This window comes from Micropterus dolomieu, linkage group LG12 (assembly GCF_021292245.1).
Source record: "Micropterus dolomieu isolate WLL.071019.BEF.003 ecotype Adirondacks linkage group LG12, ASM2129224v1, whole genome shotgun sequence".
NCBI lineage: Eukaryota > Metazoa > Chordata > Actinopteri > Centrarchiformes > Centrarchidae > Micropterus > Micropterus dolomieu.
In genome coordinates, this window is record NC_060161.1 from 19381049 (window position 1) to 19398679 (window position 17631).

The window sequence follows — 17631 nt, forward strand, 5'->3', positions numbered from 1 at the left end:
TTCAGGTTCAAAATCTTATTTAAGGGTTGTACCAGAACAGGTTTACATGGTTTCATTTTCAATAAACACCCTATTTTTTGTTGTACTGCACATTGCTGCAGCTCTTCTTTTCACTCTGTGTGTTTAACGCTTCGTATAGCTATGGAGTAATACATCTTGCCTCTAAATGATCTTTGTTGGGAGTTACACAATCAGAAGCAGAGAAGAGCGGGTCAGTGAGAAGCCGGTAAACAGCTTCGGTTCAGCTATACATGTTGCCGACCAGCTTGGCAACGTAGACTGGTGCAACAGTTTCAGAGTGGTGAGTTATTACTTTGTAACAAAAGAATCTTTCATCCATAAAGTTTTAACTGAGCTCTGTCTTTACATCACAGTAACAACTTCATGTCCACTGACTGCCTGTAGGGTAGCTAGTGTTTGGAAAGGAGAGGAGAGGTGTGCTGCAGCTCAGTGTTTTTCCACCAGTGTTTTTGAGGGCGTGTCTGAGTAGCAACTTGGCAAGCCTTATATGACGAGCATTTTGCTTTCATCCCTGTGACGTCACAGGGATGAAAGGGAAGCAGCTGGACTACAAACAAGTTGTTTTCAGGCAGTTCAGAGCAGAGTTTTCTGTGGGAGATGGGAACTCCCTTTGGGTGGACTTTGGGCTTTTTCACTTTACAAACCTATTACATGCACAAAAAACATATATAACTCAATAAAGGAGAGGGAAATAGGCAAAAAACATAATACCACCTTTAAGTCACAGTCTGTGCATGGAGGAGAACTTAATATTGTAGAGGAAAGAATTTGATAACATTTCAAAACTCACCCCAAATATCCTGACATCATCATTTGCTGCCAATGCCCATTTTGTCAGGTTGTTTATGTTTTATTTGAACTGGGATACCTTTTTACACTGTCTTTCTCACATTACTGCATTAGAAGCCAAGGCTTACCATGTGTAAATTTCTTTAGGACTTTCAATGATCACATTTGATGTTGTGTCTTTTCAAATCCCCCCTGTCTCATGGACAACCTTGAATCATATTTGAATGATGAATCTATTGAACAGCACTTCATCTTAAGTGTATTCAAGTCTATTCAAATATATACTCAAATATATGCTTACAAGTCACAATACTACCCTTCTTCACTACAGTCCTTCTGTGACTGGAGCATCAGCCCACACACTTCACTTCTAACCTTTATGTATATGTTGAGGACTGCAGCACCATTTGTAAATATAAATAATGTGTGCTATAGTTTCAAAAGTAAAATACAATGGAATGCTGTGGTACGGTATGGGTCTGTTTATTTGCAGTTTGTGAGGTCAAGACCAACTGAACAATAAACATATTTAAGGGGGGAACATTATCTAAATATTTGCTCTACTTTACTACAATGTCCCTCTGAAATTACACAATGGCGAAAAGTTCAACCCTTTTGGCTCTGGACTCTTGAAAATGAAAAAAGTGGCTGCTTGACTCCCATCACAGGCTGTGTGTACTGTTCTGCTTTGCAGCTATAAAAATAGGACTACAAGAGCCTCTTCCCATATCACTAATCTATTTTACAGGAGAAAAATAACATATGAGAAAAATGTTTAGAAATGTGTTGTTCCTTTCCTATAAAATCACATCCCCCTGAGGTGCTCATGCAGCACAAACAGACACTGATACATCAGCAGACATCTTGTTTAACCTGTTAAAACAATAAAACACAGAGACACCTGTACATGCTGTACTTCCTGATGTTTGAGTCCAGTGCGTAAATATTTGTGTTCATGCGCGATGAAAAACGAGCGGAGGTGAAACGCAGCAGGCTTCAATCCATCTTCTGTACCTGATTTACACTGGAGGCGTATCCGAAGGAGCAGCCTGTCTCGCGGCAGATGAGCTCAACTCCAAAAACTCAACAAGCCTCACATCTTCAGCTTCCCTCAAAGCCCCCATCCACTCCTTCACTCTCTCTCCCTAGAAACCGCCGCCACATGAACACTCCATAAAAAATGAACAACTTCACGAACCTGTGAGATTTTTGTTCACATATTTCTCTATTTTACCCCTAAATAGCCTGACAACGTGCTTGCTTTACAGTTCCAGACGATTATAATGTTGTGAGTGCAGCAATACTGACCTCCAGTGAGTTGAGGTTTAGTAAAAAGAGAGGAAACCGGGCAAGAAACTAAAAACACATTATTTCTCAGGCTTCTCCCTCACCTTGAGTCAATTAGAAAAAATAATCAGCTTTGCTATAGTTTAATAATACTAAAATAATAATTTGTATTCCTAGAAAAAAATGTCTCTAGCCTTATCATATTCCAACACTATGACAATAACCCTCTGTGCCGGGGGCGGGGCAGCGTGGGGTGAGTTTTGTGAGAACAACACATGGGGTATCATTAGAGCGCACCATGCTGAAGGAGGGAGAGCTGCGGTTGGACTGCACTCCACCCCTGACAGGGTGCACTGGAGATTCTTTTTTTTAGTTAAGTAAGTTATTATGATACGCATGAACAACAGGCTGCAAATAACCTCCAAAGACTCCGATAAGTGGGAATCGTTTCAAGCGCGCGCATCCATGTCGTCAAATGTGTCAGTCTGCCGAGGAGCTGCGTGCCTTTGATGGACTATTCAGTCTTTAGAAGACTGAACGTGAATTCATGCCGACATTCAGCCGGTCCAGGATATATCTAACGCGCACACAGCCGGGATGGATTCGTTTAACGCCAGCGGGATGGACGCGTTCACGGTGATCCATCTGAATTCCTCCTGGAGCCTGGACAGTGGATATTCTTTAGCAGCGATAGCCGGCATCGCTGCTCTCGTAAGCTTTCTCATTCTCTTTACAGTTGTTGGGAATATTCTGGTGGTTATTGCGGTGTTGACAAGCAGGGCGCTGAAAGCCCCCCAGAACCTTTTTCTGGTGTCTCTGGCCACCGCGGACATCCTTGTCGCCACTTTGGTGATGCCGTTTTCTCTGGCGAATGAACTTATGGGCTACTGGTATTTTGGAAAAGTTTGGTGCGGTATTTATCTGGCTTTGGATGTTTTGTTCTGCACTTCTTCTATTGTTCACCTGTGCGCAATAAGCCTGGACCGGTACTGGTCTGTTACGCAGGCTGTAGAGTACAATCTGAAGCGGACTCCCAAACGCATCAAGTGCATCATCTTAATTGTGTGGCTTATATCTGCCTTCATCTCATCTCCACCTCTCATATCTATAGACAGCAACAATGATATCAGCTCTCAGCCTCAGTGCGAGCTGAATGATGACACTTGGTACATCCTCTCCTCCAGCACCGCGTCCTTCTTCGCTCCGTGCTTAATCATGATCCTGGTGTATATCCGAATATACCAGGTGGCCAAAACCAGAACCAGAACCATGTCGGGGAAAACCCCCAGGCCAGATGGTGTTACACAAACTGAGAATGGACTGAGCAAAGCCACCTCCCATTTCCATGGCGAGAGAGAAAACGGCCACTGTCAGTGTCCGCCTACGCCCAGCCAACGCACCGTCACCATCGGGCCACAGACTGAGGATGCTGACATGGAGGAGAGCTCCTCCTCAGAGGGCAAAGGGCACAAAGCTCAGGGCCAGGACTCCCCGAGAGTGAAGAGGGCCAGCCAAAAGAAAAGATCCCCTTCCAAACAATCCACTCGAATCTCCAGAGTCAGTAACAAGTCAATGGACCTCTTTGCCTCCAGGAGGAAACGTCGCCGAGGCTCCTTTGCCAGGAAAAAAGTCTCTCAAGCTAGAGAAAAGAGGTTTACATTTGTCCTGGCTGTGGTTATGGGGGTGTTTGTTGTGTGCTGGTTCCCCTTTTTCTTTAGCTACAGCCTGTACGGCGTGTGCAGGGACTCCTGTAGGATCCCTGACCCGCTCTTTAAATTCTTCTTCTGGATTGGCTACTGCAACAGCTCCCTCAACCCTGCCATCTACACCATCTTCAACCGGGACTTCCGGCGCGCCTTCCAGAAGATCCTCTGCAAGTCATGGAAAAAGTCTTTTTAGATCTGAGGCAGAGCTGCTGCACCACCATGACAATCTGAAAAGGAAATATCAAAGTGAATTTGGAATAAAGGAAGCCTGTTTTGTCTATTACTGCCACTCTTTATTCACTGTTACGTCTCATTGTCCTGTTGTAAGTCAGTCATGGCAGTTGACACCATTCACACCATTCACAGGCTTCTTACAGGCTGTCCTAATCTGATTAGTGAGTGCCACCGTTCTTTGATTCTTACTGAAGTGTGCTGTAATGCTTTATAGTGTATCATCATTGATCAAGCTCTTTATACATCCACAAAAGACACATGGCAGGATTTATCTGCTACCTACTTCTGTTCCTCCCACTCTCTGTGCAATGTGTCTATGCTTTTTGTGCTATAATTCTACTGGGCCACAGGTTTGCTGTGTGGTGATTTAACATATTCATTTGGAAATATGCAACATACATAAGCACAAAACTGACATTATGACGATTTTAAAACTTGATTTCTTTTTTTAACGTTATTATTACAGTAGAAATTCACAATAAAGTATAAAGGCCCTTTCTATCTTATAAACAAGCCTTAAACAGTTCAACCCCATTGTCCCCCACCCCCATCCCTCCATACTAGTATTAAGTAAAATGGAAAATTATACCTAAATCTAAAAACAATAGTACAATATATAAATACATGTACAAGACACATGTAATAGGTTATATATATATATGAGAGAGAGAGAGAGAGAGAGAGAGAGAGAGAGAGAGAGAGGCAAGAAGGTTGATAAATTAAAATAAAAAACCAACATGTAAACAAGTAAGGCTAGAGGCCCATGCTGGCAATGACAATAGCATAGTAATGATACATTTAATAGTCAGAGAGCATACAGGGGTACAAGAAAAAGGTTGCTCAGTCATTTGGCAGCTGGAAGACTTTCAAAATAGAAGATGAAAGGTTGCCAATGGAAGAAGAATTTTGTAGTTGAGCCTTTTCAAGACAGTGCCTTAGCTGAAAGGTTTACAATTTACAGGGAAAATGCTGATTCTCTTTCTTGCCGTGAGCTATGAGAAGATCCATAGCACCATTGTGCATGGACGATGAATAGCTTGGGCAAGCAGCTGGTTAGTTTAGCTTAGCATAACGACTGAAAACAGAGTGAAACAGCTAGCTCAAATCTACATAAAGGTTAAATCTGCTTCATAGCACCTCTACTTAATATTAGCAACCGGTGGAGACTCTATGAAGCTACTGGTCCTGTGAAAATGTGAATTTCAGTTTTTACTCTTCAGATTTTGTACAGATTAAACAAACAAAATATAGAGTGTTAATTAGTGAGCTGTAGGCAGATTTTGTTACCTTTCAAACAGAACCAGGCAAACTGGCTTTCCGTTTTTATGCTAAGCTAACCAACTGCCGGCTACATAGTTACCATAGAGACATGAGTGGTATCGACCTTCTCCTTTAACTCTCAGCAAGCAAGTGAATAAGCGAATTCTCCAAAAAGTCAAAATATTCCTTAAAGATGAGGTGACAATGCAAAACCCGTCTTAAGGCCCTTATCATGTCAGTGTTGTGCTTTAGTTCTGCATAGGTATAAAAATGTTTCAATTCAGTTAGGAAAAACTAGTTAACCCACAGTAAGCCTGGAGCCCCTCAGGCCCCCGGAGTTCTGGGGTCTCGGGGGCATCAGTTCACCATGGTTGATGATCCTGCAATCGCGCTTACAGCAGTTGTTTCCTGTCTTTTTTGCTTGTTTCCAATGAAAATGAATCTCCGTTTACACGAGACCCTTCTTCATATGTTTAATATGTCTGTGAGTCAATAGCAGTTTAACCACAGTGACTTTCCTTTCTCAGATCATTCAATTCAAATCATTTTTAGAAGCCTGAAGGGCAAAACTATCTAGTATTTTACAAGAAAAGGGCAATTATTTGACAGAAAATATAAAAGATTATCTTGCAACCTCTTTGGGTAGGAAAATATTGACTCTGAGGATAAAAATTAAACATATATTTAAAATCTTTTTGTCTGCTTGCCATGATGTTGCTGGTTTTTTTGAGCGTCTCTGCTGTAAACAGACTCTAAAGCAGTAAGGGTGGAATTTAGCTGTGTTCTTCGAGTACCTGGATGCTTTGAGTGTGTATTCCTGCCACCAAAGTGTCATCTTGCTAATTCATAACTCAGCAGACAAATGGCAAAAGCACAATAGCAGACTAAATCACGACAGTCTTTGTTCTGATCTCTGACTGGACCTTAAAGAGTTGAGATGGCACTGAGAAGGGCTGACGCTCCAGACTATAAGCTAAATTATTTATACAATGTGCAAAAGGGGTCATTGTTTCCACAGTGGCCATAAATGGTTGAGTATTAAAGAACAAATGCATTTATGTTGCATTTATTTTTCCAGAAACTACCTCTGTTTAGTCTTATTTAAATTTTTTTTTGTTGTTGTTGCTGTTTTTGGATTTATATTTTGCTAAGTGCAGTACACATCTTTCCTCTGCTTAAGTTGTCTGCTGTCGTGCAAAAATAAAAGATGAAGAAGTGTAAGGTGAACCTTTGGTGTGATGTTGGTGTATGTTGTGGAGCCCCTTTATAGGCCATGCAGTGCAGTGTTGTTGCCATTTATATTTTCTGATGGAAAGACAATTAGAGAGGCAGGGGCCATGTACTCTAAAAAGCTTTAAATACAAAATACAGGGGATTAGTCTTTATCCGGTGATTTATGACTTTTCCTTTGCTTTTTTAAGTCATTGACAAATCTAGCAGCCCCCAAACAGCCAATTACAGTGGTTTCTGTAAGTGTCTATGAATTACCTTTCATCAAATTAAAATTCAACACATCAATTAAACCCAACTCAGTTTATTTTTCAGCTGAAAGAGAAAATCTCCGTTTATGCAAAACCTGTGAGAGCCGATCCATCTGGTGTCACTGTGTTGTGCAGACTCGGTGTAAACAGTGTCGTAATATGAAAAACTGAACAATCACGAGCAGATTGGTAAGTATCTGTCTCTGTCATGGGACTTTGGGGTGACATGATGTCACTGGCCAATTTAGAGTTGACTCTTTCTTTTTTTACATTTTTTTTATTATTTTTGACGAAAAGCAACAGACCGGTTCATCATAGGCGAGATGAAATGCTTGTATAGAAAAACAAATTAATAAAAAAACAACAATGGCTGGGTTACATTGAAGTGTAAATGTCTGAGGGTCCTTTATGCCAGTTACTGTCCTTTGAAATCATAGCTCCTTATGATCTGTGGCTTAAGCTCAGCCTTTGCTCAGTACCAGGGTATTTTTAAGGACTGGTTTAGTCTTTTACTCATTCATAAAAACTAAAAATCCAGTCTGTTGGCCTTGGTACAATAAGAACAAAATTATTGAAACAAATATAAATTAACACAATCAATTAATATTCAAATAGGATTTCCAGTATTTTAGCTGACTCGTTTTTACGTCAAAAAAAACATAACACTCAACACTGTGAGTTTGTAATCAATGAGGATGCCATGATGGGGTCAAAAAAAGAGTGGGTTCTGTCCTTACGATGGACAGGGGCCATGCTTGTTTTAGGGTGTTAGTGACCTTTCAGCACAACAAGTTTGATGTTGGGTCTGGCTGCCTCATAATCTAATATTCCCCTGAGCCCCTGTGGGCAGGACTGAGGTCAAAATGAATCCCCCACAACAAACTCTTGTTGTTTTCCTCCTACTTTTCTGCTGTGGCTGAGTGTGTGCAGACAAAAGCCATTAGTAACGTGTTACGAGTCCATCTGCTGTTGTTCCAACTGCTGTTTGCAGCCACAAGAGATTTACATCCCCCAAAAAACGAAAGAACACAGTATCGCCGTCTGTTCAATTGCGTGATTTAAGAGAATAAGCAGGTAGGTTCATGCTCTGTCACAAGTATTAACCAAACTGCTCCATCAGCCAAAACATTATATTTTTTTTAAATTGTGCTAAATCTTTGCAAATAAATTCTTCATTAATGTAGTTTTCTTCATAAGGTCAAGGAAAGATGAATCAGATTAACTGTGCTGTTCTCCCAATGCTCTTTTACAGATTTGTAGGTTTAGTAAGGACAGCACCTTCTTCACTGGGATAAATAAATTGTGTTTGGCTGCACATTAACCCTTCAGGTTCTCTGGAGTCAGAAAACAAACAGTGGTTTAACAGGGCTTGTGATCGATTGCAGTGACTCACCAATAACTTTGCCAGGTGCTGAGATTTTATGGCTTTCAAAAACTCTCCAGCCTGCACTTTGTTTGATAGGTCAGCACTGAGAGAGCAATTCCTAAAAATTGAAGGTGGTGCATTTCTTTTCTGGCTTGAAATCAAGATGAAGGTGTCACCAGAGGGTTTGGAACAGTTTGAAACAGAGTTTGGTCGCCCTGTAGCACTTGGTCAAACTTATGTTTTTAAAGGCATTTCACACAATTACAGTTTTTCACAACTGCTAAAACACTAAACTAGTGTTGTAGTCAAGAACGCCCAAACCGAGACAGGGCGAGAGGAGATGCTGAGAGAATATATGCACTGCGCGGAGCTCTGTCATCAAATACGATTTTACCCATTTTAAATAGTAACAAAATCAATCGAAAATCAGCGTTGATAATGTGGCAGGCCGCCACAAATAAATCAGTGTGTGGGAAACGCCTACTGTAGAGGTTATCCAGCTTGATCTTTGCCTTTATTAAGGCAAGAGTGTCAGCATCTGTGACTGAAGTATTAATTTGCTGAAGGCTGCAGTACATAACGTGAGGCTACAGGCTGCAACATTATCCTCACTTTGATCATGTTACAAGACAGCTCGCATGGGTCTCAGTTATTGTTGACAGTTTAAGATAGCCCATATGCATATTAGCAAGTTATGGCATAAGAGAAAAAAGGCAACGGTAACTTACATGGTGATCAACCTCTTTTATCCGTCATGGTTGGTGATTTATTTATTTATTTCAACAACCCGAAACATAAAACGGTGTTGAAACAGTATTAGATTACAAAAAAGCTGAAAGAAAACAAACCAAAAGAAAGAAGGTAATTGTGAGTCTTATTAAAGTATCATAATGTGCGTCTGTATTGCAAGGATCTTGCTAAATGTGGTTGATATTATTTGAGTTTGAGAACGTGAGCTGCTTTAAATGTTGCCGCCCAAGGAATTGTGGGATGGCATTCTCTCCTTTCCATTCATAAAGGATGGTCCGGTGTACCCTGTGCTAAAGGAGATATGAAAGGAAGCATTGAGGCACCTTTCCTAAGCTTTTAGAGAATTCGAAGAGCTCTTATCCAATCATGGCTGCCACTGAAATACCCGTTCACTTCACTCAGTTAGGAACCTTCCTAAGCAAAAAGACTTTTCGAACGCAGCCCAGAGTTCAAGACCAAGTCAAGACCAAGACCAGTTCCCCACATTACATGACACACAATAAAATGTGGATTGAGATCATAGGTACTTCTCAAATTGATCTGAAAGATCCACATTCCCATTAAAACACTCACATACAAAAAGTAAGAGCTGAAATGAAGGTAAGTATCTTTATCCAACACTCTTTTTCCATGCTTACCATTGTGGGTATGGGTGACAGTCGTTAACGGGAACAACACATTTTTAATAAGGGTTATTGGTTGCATTTGAAGCAATACGTTTTACATCCAATCAAATTTAGGATGTTAACAAATAAATCATACAATGCAAAAGCAATTTATTGATATTCCCAAAGTTATGGTCTTGGCTGGTCTTGAAATAAAATCCAGAGTCCTCAATGTCCGAGACAGAGACAAGACTGAGTCCAAATGTGGTCGAGTCCAGACGAGACCAAGACCATCAAAAAGTGGTCTTAAGACCGGTCTCGAGTACTACAACTCAACACTAAACCCCATTCTCTGAACCAAACGCTTTATGGCCTAAATCCATTTGTTGAATCAGTCACTCTTTTGGCAAAACCTTAAACAGGTTCAGGTAGTTAAGACACTTTTTGCAAATCTCATCCACTCTTTTTGCAAAACTCTAAATACATTCTCACTCACTAAAACACATTTTGCACTGTGATGCACTTGTGTTGCAAAATGGTAAGTACATGTAGCAAAAGTTAAACACAACTACAACACAGCTGTCATCTTTTACACACAGCAACTCATAATTCTGCACACTTGTTTCTAATGATGTGATCAAACCAATATGTGGTCAAGTCTCTGGCAATGTCACACTTTGATCAAACTATAAGCAAGGGACAGGTTCTCTACTGTCATTCAACCTTGGGGCCATATAACATTGAACACTGTCTTACTTTATCTGGGTGGTCTACGGGATTTTGTGTTTGAGCGTGAGCAGCAGGATCATCAGCTGGCAGTGCATCCTGTCTATGGGACAATGTCAGCTTTCACTGTGGTGTCCCGCTGAGCAAGTGGTTCAACATCAACCAGCAACCACCATAAATGTTTACCTTCAGTCATTCAGCCCTTACTTCAATCCAATAAAGTAATTTTTCTCTGTCTGGTGTGGAAGGTCTATGACCAAAGCTCATTTACAACGTACTTACAGGCAATGGAATTGGCCTGTAGCGAGACAGGTGTGGAGTGTTGTTACAGTCAGGCTGCGTCCAGCACTTTAGAGGGTTTTCCACCTTTGCTTGGCAAGGGACAAGGTTGTATGTGATGCGGATGAAGTCTCTTACTGTATTGACTTTGATTTTGCAGTTGCACGATATTTTTGAGTGTAATGTGCTTTTCATTTATAGTTTTCTTTGTTCTTTGGGTGAAGGTTTCAAGAAATGTGTCTTAGCAATTGCATCTGTAATAGAAAGTAAGTCAGTCTTTACAATGCTGTTCACCCCCTTTGAAGCTGTTCCACTGATGACCACTAGATGGAGGATAAAAGACTTCAACTGCTTCAGGAACAATACTAGGCTATGCTGTGATTTTAGTGTACAGGTTCATCTCAGAAAAATTTAATATTGTGAAAAAATAATTTTTTCCCCCCCTGTAATTCAATTCAAAAAGTGAAACTTTTATATATTCTAGATTCATTACATATAAAGTGAAATATTTCATTTTTTTCTGTTTTAATCTTGATGACAATATAGAATAAAGAGTAAAGGTAGAATACAGAAACATCAACCTGAGAAGAGTCTTTAATCCAAGTCTGGTTCAGTTCATACAACCACAATCATGGATAAGACTTCTGACTTGACAGCTGTCCAGAAGACACTCATTGACCCCCTCCACTTCTGTGGTAAGCCACAGAAGGTCATTGCTGAAAGTGCTGGCTGCTCACAGAGTGCTGGATCAAAGTATATTCATGGAAAGTTAACTGGAAGGTTAAAGTGTGGTAGGAAAAGGTGCACAAGTAACAGGGATGACCGCAGCATTGAGAGGATTGTCAAGCAAAGCCGGTTCTGGCAGGACCGGGTGCCAGGACTCAAACACAGACCAGAGTTTAGCTCAGATTTAAGGAGTATTTATTCAAGACAAATGCAAAGAGATGAAGGCTAGGTGGATGACGTTCTGGTTGGTCAGAGGTTTTGTGGTCCGGGTTCCAGTGCTCGGGGTCTTGTGGTGCTGGTGAATGATCCGAGTCTGGGGTCCAGGCTGGTATTCTGCGGTCAAGACAGGGAAATACAAGTTACTCTCAATATCTCAAAAAAACAGACAAGATTCAAAAAGTTCAGTGCTGGTTTGGCTGGCGTGTGCTCGTAATGAGTGGTACAACGATCCGGCAGGGACTGGAAGGCTGGTCTGGCTTTTATAGGTGAGTAGATTGCAGGATGTGGAACAGGAGCACTGGCGACCATGCCCACCAGCAGCCTCAGAGCATGAGGGAGAGAGCTGAAACACAGAGACAGACGCAAAACCAAAACACACCAAGCACAGAGCAGACATACCACAAAAGGGGAAAAGAACTCAAAAACTACATTCACACGTATACCAGCAAGAAGGCCAGGATCACGACCGGGGGTTCGTGACAGATTCAAGAACTTGGGGGAGCTTCAGAAAGAGTGGACTGATGGTGGAGTCAGATCATCAAGAGCCATCAGGCACAGACGAGTACAGGAAATGAACTACAAGTGTCACACTCTTGAGGCAACGTCATAAGCGTCTTACCTGGGCTGAGAAATGGAACTGGAGAACTGTGCAGTGGACCAAATTCCTTTTTAAGTAAGTTATGCATTTCATGTGGAAATCAAGGTCTCAGATTGAAGTTTCCACAGTCTGTGATGATTTCAGGTGCCGTGTCACCTGCTGGTGTTGATCCACTGTGTTTAATCATGTCCAGAGTCAATGCAGCCGTTTTACCAGGAGATTTTAGAGCACTTCATGCCTCCATCTGCTGACAAGCTTTAAGAAGATGCTGGATTCCTTTTCCAGCAGGACTTGGCACCTGCCCACAGAGCCAAAACAACTACAAACTGCTTGGTTTGCTGACCATAGTATTACTGTGCTTGATTAGCCAGTCAACTCACCTGGCCTGAACCAAGAGGTATTTTCAAGAGGAAAGTGAGAGACACCAGACCCCACAATACAGACGAGCTGAAGCCTGCTATCAAAGCAACCTGGGCTTCCATAACACTTCAGCAGTGCCACATGCTGATTGCCTCCATGCAACGCCGCACTGATGAAGTAATTTGTGCAAAAGGAGCCCCGACCAAGTACTGAGTGCATAAATTAACCTTAGACGGTTGATATTTCTGTATTATGCAGTCTTTATTCTAATATTGAGATAAAGGCCAGAAATATTTAACTTTTTGACTTAAATTACGGAAGAAATTAACTTTTTTGTGATGTTCATGTGTGATGCCATCTGGCCCAGAGATGCACACATCCACTATAGAAGTAACAGCTGTAAAAGTCTCACACTGGCCACAGGACAAGCTCTAAACACTGGCATAATGTTATAAAGTTGTTGAACACTCTTCTGAGGGAAATACTGTACCCGCTCCACTTTCCTCACTAGCTAGTCACAAACTTTGTCTGTTAGCTGTTTAGTATACTGTGAGTTTATTGGTTGTTTCACTGCTGCTTACTGCTTCTGCAAATGAGGTGAATGAGAGAGGTGTGAGTGAACCAAACATTTAGGTATTGGCCCATAAAAGCCAAAAACAAAGAGCTGAAAGATGCTAAAAATGCAGACTCAGGTGACTATTCTCTGTGGGTTTGTCACTGTGAGCAACGCTCTTCATTCAATGCAATACTAATATAAAAGTTGTGATTGGTGCAGCTTTTATTTGACTTTTAATTAGAATTTTAATTAGCAAAGAGCAAATGAAAGAATGACTCATTTAGATTACATTTATTTAGTTACATACCAGATCCATCTGGCTGATGCATTATGGGGATGTTAGGGTTTACAGACAGGTATGTTTCCCCGATGGGTGGTGTCTCAAGCTAAAACCCAACTCCAGAGTCCCTTAGGAGGACTGATGTGGACGGAAGTAGCACCTGTGACAACCACTAGCCAAATTACTTAATGCTCCTTTAAGATCGTTCTCCTGCACTGTCTTGCATAATAAAAATGAAACAGACAGGAACTTTGAACATAAAGACTCTCTGATAACCGCTATGAATAGAAAATAGGGGTGTTTGCCATTTCCTCTGAGTGATAGCTTTGAGTGTTACAGCAGCTTTTCACAGGCAGATGTCACCATCCTCTTTTGTCTGGGAAACACAGAAAAAACAAAGGCGTCAGTGTATTTGAAGTTTAATGTGAAGTCAAGAGCTAACACAGCAGTCCATAAATGTGCTTACATGCTTTATTGGATGGCATGCATGTAAAACTTTTAATAAGGAACACGCCCTAAAATACACATTTTTAAAACAAATCAAGAGGTCTAGTCTGACTAATTAGCATATTAAGTGTTTCTCAATTGCTTTTCAGATACACAAAGTAAACACTGAATCTGTGCTCTCCTCTCCTCAATATGCTTCACTCAGAAGCAGATGAGGTTTCTCGTGTCAGCATTAAACCTGACTGGCTTCAATTTTCTGCCCGACATCAGACCCTGGCTGTGAGAAAATATGTGAGATTGCAACAGCAATCCCATCTCAAAAGAGCCATTTGGTGGCTGAGCCCTTCAAAAAAAAAAAATTAAAATTAATTTGTTTACCTTTAAAAACACATTTCAAAGTTCCCCTTGCATTTTTCACTCCTTCAACCATGAATGCATAAAAGCACACATGCACACTTGATTTAAGAATCTATATATGTGAAAGATGAGGACTAACCAAGATGTAATATAGGAGATGTTATAAAGGAGATGTTATAAACCATTTAAAATTATAAAAAAAACTTAGTCCTAAAGCGTTGATAACGCACTGAACCCTAAGTCTTTTAACATTATAATATTAGCTGATGCTCAGCTTATTATTCAGCATCGATTATTATTTGATGTTAGGCAGTCGAGTTTGCTGAAGCATCAAAGCATTATGACTCCTAAATCTACATTTCAGTGTGTGATGAATTACCCCATCTGTTGAATTCAGCCAATCATACATCACAGTGTAGCTGTCACATATAATGATGGAGAGCACCTCAGACGCTGTTCACCAACCCTCTCACAGCTTAGCTCGCAATTCGCTGCATGAGCCAAAAGCCAGCTGGCCGTCCTGTTAGACAGCTCATATGTGAGAAAGTGTGAATGACTCAACTGGAAACAGACTGAACGCCCTCACGTCTTCTCTTCAATTGAGCTTAAGAGTTTAGGCTTTTTAAACAGGGGCTTTTGAGCCACACACTCACGCAATGCCTTTAAAGATTTAAAGTTGAGACCCTGGTTTTCTGTGTCCCATAAGTAGTGCACTTGAAATGAAGATTTTTAAAGGTACTTTATTTGTCACATGCACCTACATGTAGCGAGATTCATCCTCTGCATTTAACCCAGTGTGTCTTACTGATGCGTTTTTAATAGTGGAGCTCTATGGCACAGACAAATAAGCCATATCAAGATTTGGCTACACAGACAATATTTTTTAGTATAATTTTTGGTTTGGGGATTTCTTGGCAGCAAGAAACATAAAAGTTCTTCAGCCTAATCCTTTAATGAACTGAAGACAGGATATGGCATATTCCCCCCATAGTGCCATCTGTTGTGGAGACCTTGATTGGCCCTTTATTGAATGAGAGACCTGTGCATTTGACCCTCCAATCAGACACAAGAAAACAATAGCCAGAAGGTGTGCAAGTGACTCTAGTGTAAACATCATGTGCAATTAAATAGGCCTTTACATGACGGTTTTAGCGAGTTCACTCTCTATTGCATGAATTTCTGTTTGTATGAACTTACAGCAGGATTGGAGGACATTTTCAGATCTTTTACTGAAATAAAACTAGCAATACCACACAGTAAAAATACTCCACTACAAGCACAAGTCCTGCATTAAAAATGTTTCTATTTATGAGTAAATTGAGTTATTTTAGCAAAGTGTACTGTCAGTATCAAAAGTAGTAAATGTAGAAAAATGGCCAATGTGACTGTTGGATATAAGATTATTTGAATATTACTGCTGCTGCAAGAATGTGTAAATAGCACTTTACTGTTGTAGTTGGATGAAGTAGAGCTAATTTGGACTATTTTATATACTGCTGGGTGGTTTAATCTATAACAATGCTTAATAATTTATAAGCTCATACATGTGAAATCTCAATTTGTAAATTAACCAGTAACTATAGCTGTTGAATAAATGTAGTAGAGTAAAAAAGTACATTAATTACCTCTGAAATGTAGAATAAGCAGAAAGTAATGTGAAATAGAAAAAAAGCTTATCAAGAAAAATGCAAATGCTTCAAATTAACAGTGGTTTAGATTTGTAGAAGCGTTCCATCGACATGTTCAAATATAAACACTCCAACTACCTTGCCTCACTGTAGGTTGTTTATCTTTACATTTAGGCTGTTTTGTTTTTATTATCTTGTGTTCAAAGGGGACAATAAGCTTTCAGTGAGATGCAGAAGAACAGGCAGACCCTTAAAACACCCCATAAGTTCCTTTTATTGTTTTGTTTGCTCCAGCGAGCTCATCCAGCCTTGGGGGAGACATGAAGGCAAACACACTGACCAAGGTTGACTCTTCTGCATCACGAACACAAAACCAGTTACAGCTGTTAAATTTCCATGCTAACAATGTCTAACAATGTGTCAAGGCCTTTTTGTTAAATCTAATTCAGAATTACAATTATTGCCTGGAACTCAAAGCCTGAGGCACAGTGTGAATTTGGTAATTACTTGTGCAGGGGTTGAGGGGGCACAGGAAACAAGATGTCATCTCATAATGCGGCTATTGCATGCGCCAACGTTAGGGCTTTTACATTGGACAATAATCAATAACAGATTTGGACCTTTATCCCAAAAGCAATGACAAATAAACACACACTCAAAGTCCACTGCAGGACTCAACATCATAAGCAATATGTTCTTCATCATACAAAATCCTCAAGCCCATTAATATATAATTGTCCGATGGCCTGGCGGTGGCTTTACATTTTTCAGAGAGAGACATGAGACAGAGGTAAAATGCAAGCACAAACGTGGCATTTATTGTCTTCCATACCAACAAGAGGAGACACCGACACCAACAAAAAACTTGCACTGGAAGTAACTTGCTGCCTTTTATACACTCCCTCCTGCAGGTAATTAAGTGGGTAAAACTACTCAGGGGGGGGACCACCATCATTTAGAATAATAAATAATTTACCCAAAAACCCAACACCACAGAAAAATAGAGCCCAAAGAATGAATATTTACATAAATACAAATTTCTATCAGTAAATCAATAAAGCATACTCAAAATAATCACATAAGTCAGCATTAGTGATGGCTTTACTCCCCCCCCTCTCAGCTTCATGGTTTGCTCCTGCAGCTCTTAAGCAGGTGCTTGGGCCTACAACACTCCTTTGCCTCCGCCCCCTGCTGAAGAGACAACCAGGAAGAGGTGAGTACTTACATTGTTCATCTTGTTTAAACTAATTTAACAACTGAAATAGAGTAAAAGCAGTCAATACTATATTGTGAACCTTGACTATCCCTGATTGAGGTTTCTTTCCACACAGGCAGGATGGCCAGACCCCCCCCTGTGGAACCACTCACAAAGACAGCCATCAAATGATTCACAAATAAAACAATCAAAATAACAATGTGTATGGCTCCTGCTTTATCAGTTATCCCCACCTTAATACTTACTTGACTATTTCAGGTAATGGAACCCCTGGTCTCCATTACAATAATCATCTGACATAGTTAAAGCAATTTGCATGTCACCTTTACCCATTACAAGGTAACCAATGTATATTTGTGCTTATGGCTTTTGAAATTGTCCAGTAAGTCACATCTTTTGCCAGTATTCCATGTCTTTAAAGCTGCATTAAGTTGTTGGCCACTTGAGGAAAACCACCACTGACATAATAAAGCTGTTATGGAGAACATGTTAGCAAATAGTTGCCTCTTTATGCATCCAGTACACATGGTGCAATATTAGCATTAATTTAGTCATGTTTTTACACCTGACAAAGTCCAACATTCACTCTCCTTCCAGCATCAGGTTTGCTCTCTGCCATCTCCTGAGAAAAAAATTAGGCTCTTTAGCTTCTAAAGCTCCACGATGTTCACCATCTCGTTATTAACTTTGAGAGTCTGCTGCTTGGTGGTGGGCAGGTAGTGTACATTGGATTTTTAGAC

At 40.5% G+C, this 17631-nt stretch overlaps 1 protein-coding gene and 2 long non-coding RNA genes across 4 annotated transcripts; 2 read left to right on the plus strand and 1 right to left on the minus strand.

The window, feature by feature from the left end:
- Window positions 1-2541: 2541 nt before the first annotated feature.
- On the plus strand, window positions 2542-4021 carry LOC123980588 (alpha-2 adrenergic receptor). The gene has a single exon (XM_046065041.1). It carries the CDS (start codon window positions 2695-2697, stop codon window positions 3994-3996), a length of 1302 nt encoding a protein of 433 aa, XP_045920997.1. The 5' UTR covers window positions 2542-2694; the 3' UTR covers window positions 3997-4021.
- A 9218-nt stretch (window positions 4022-13239) lies between these two features.
- LOC123980994 lies at window positions 13240-15753 on the minus strand. The gene is made up of 2 exons (XR_006827637.1): window positions 15673-15753; window positions 13240-13619 (listed from the first exon to the last, which is right to left on the minus strand). It is a non-coding gene; the product is annotated as an uncharacterized LOC123980994 (long non-coding RNA).
- A 70-nt stretch (window positions 15754-15823) lies between these two features.
- LOC123981092 lies at window positions 15824-17082 on the plus strand. Of its 2 annotated transcripts, XR_006827673.1 has the most exons (4): window positions 15824-16019; window positions 16447-16586; window positions 16796-16888; window positions 17007-17082. It is a non-coding gene; the product is annotated as an uncharacterized LOC123981092 (long non-coding RNA). The 2 variants fall into 2 exon arrangements; XR_006827674.1 differs by lacking the exon at window positions 16447-16586.
- The last annotated feature ends 549 nt before the right edge of the window (window positions 17083-17631 follow it).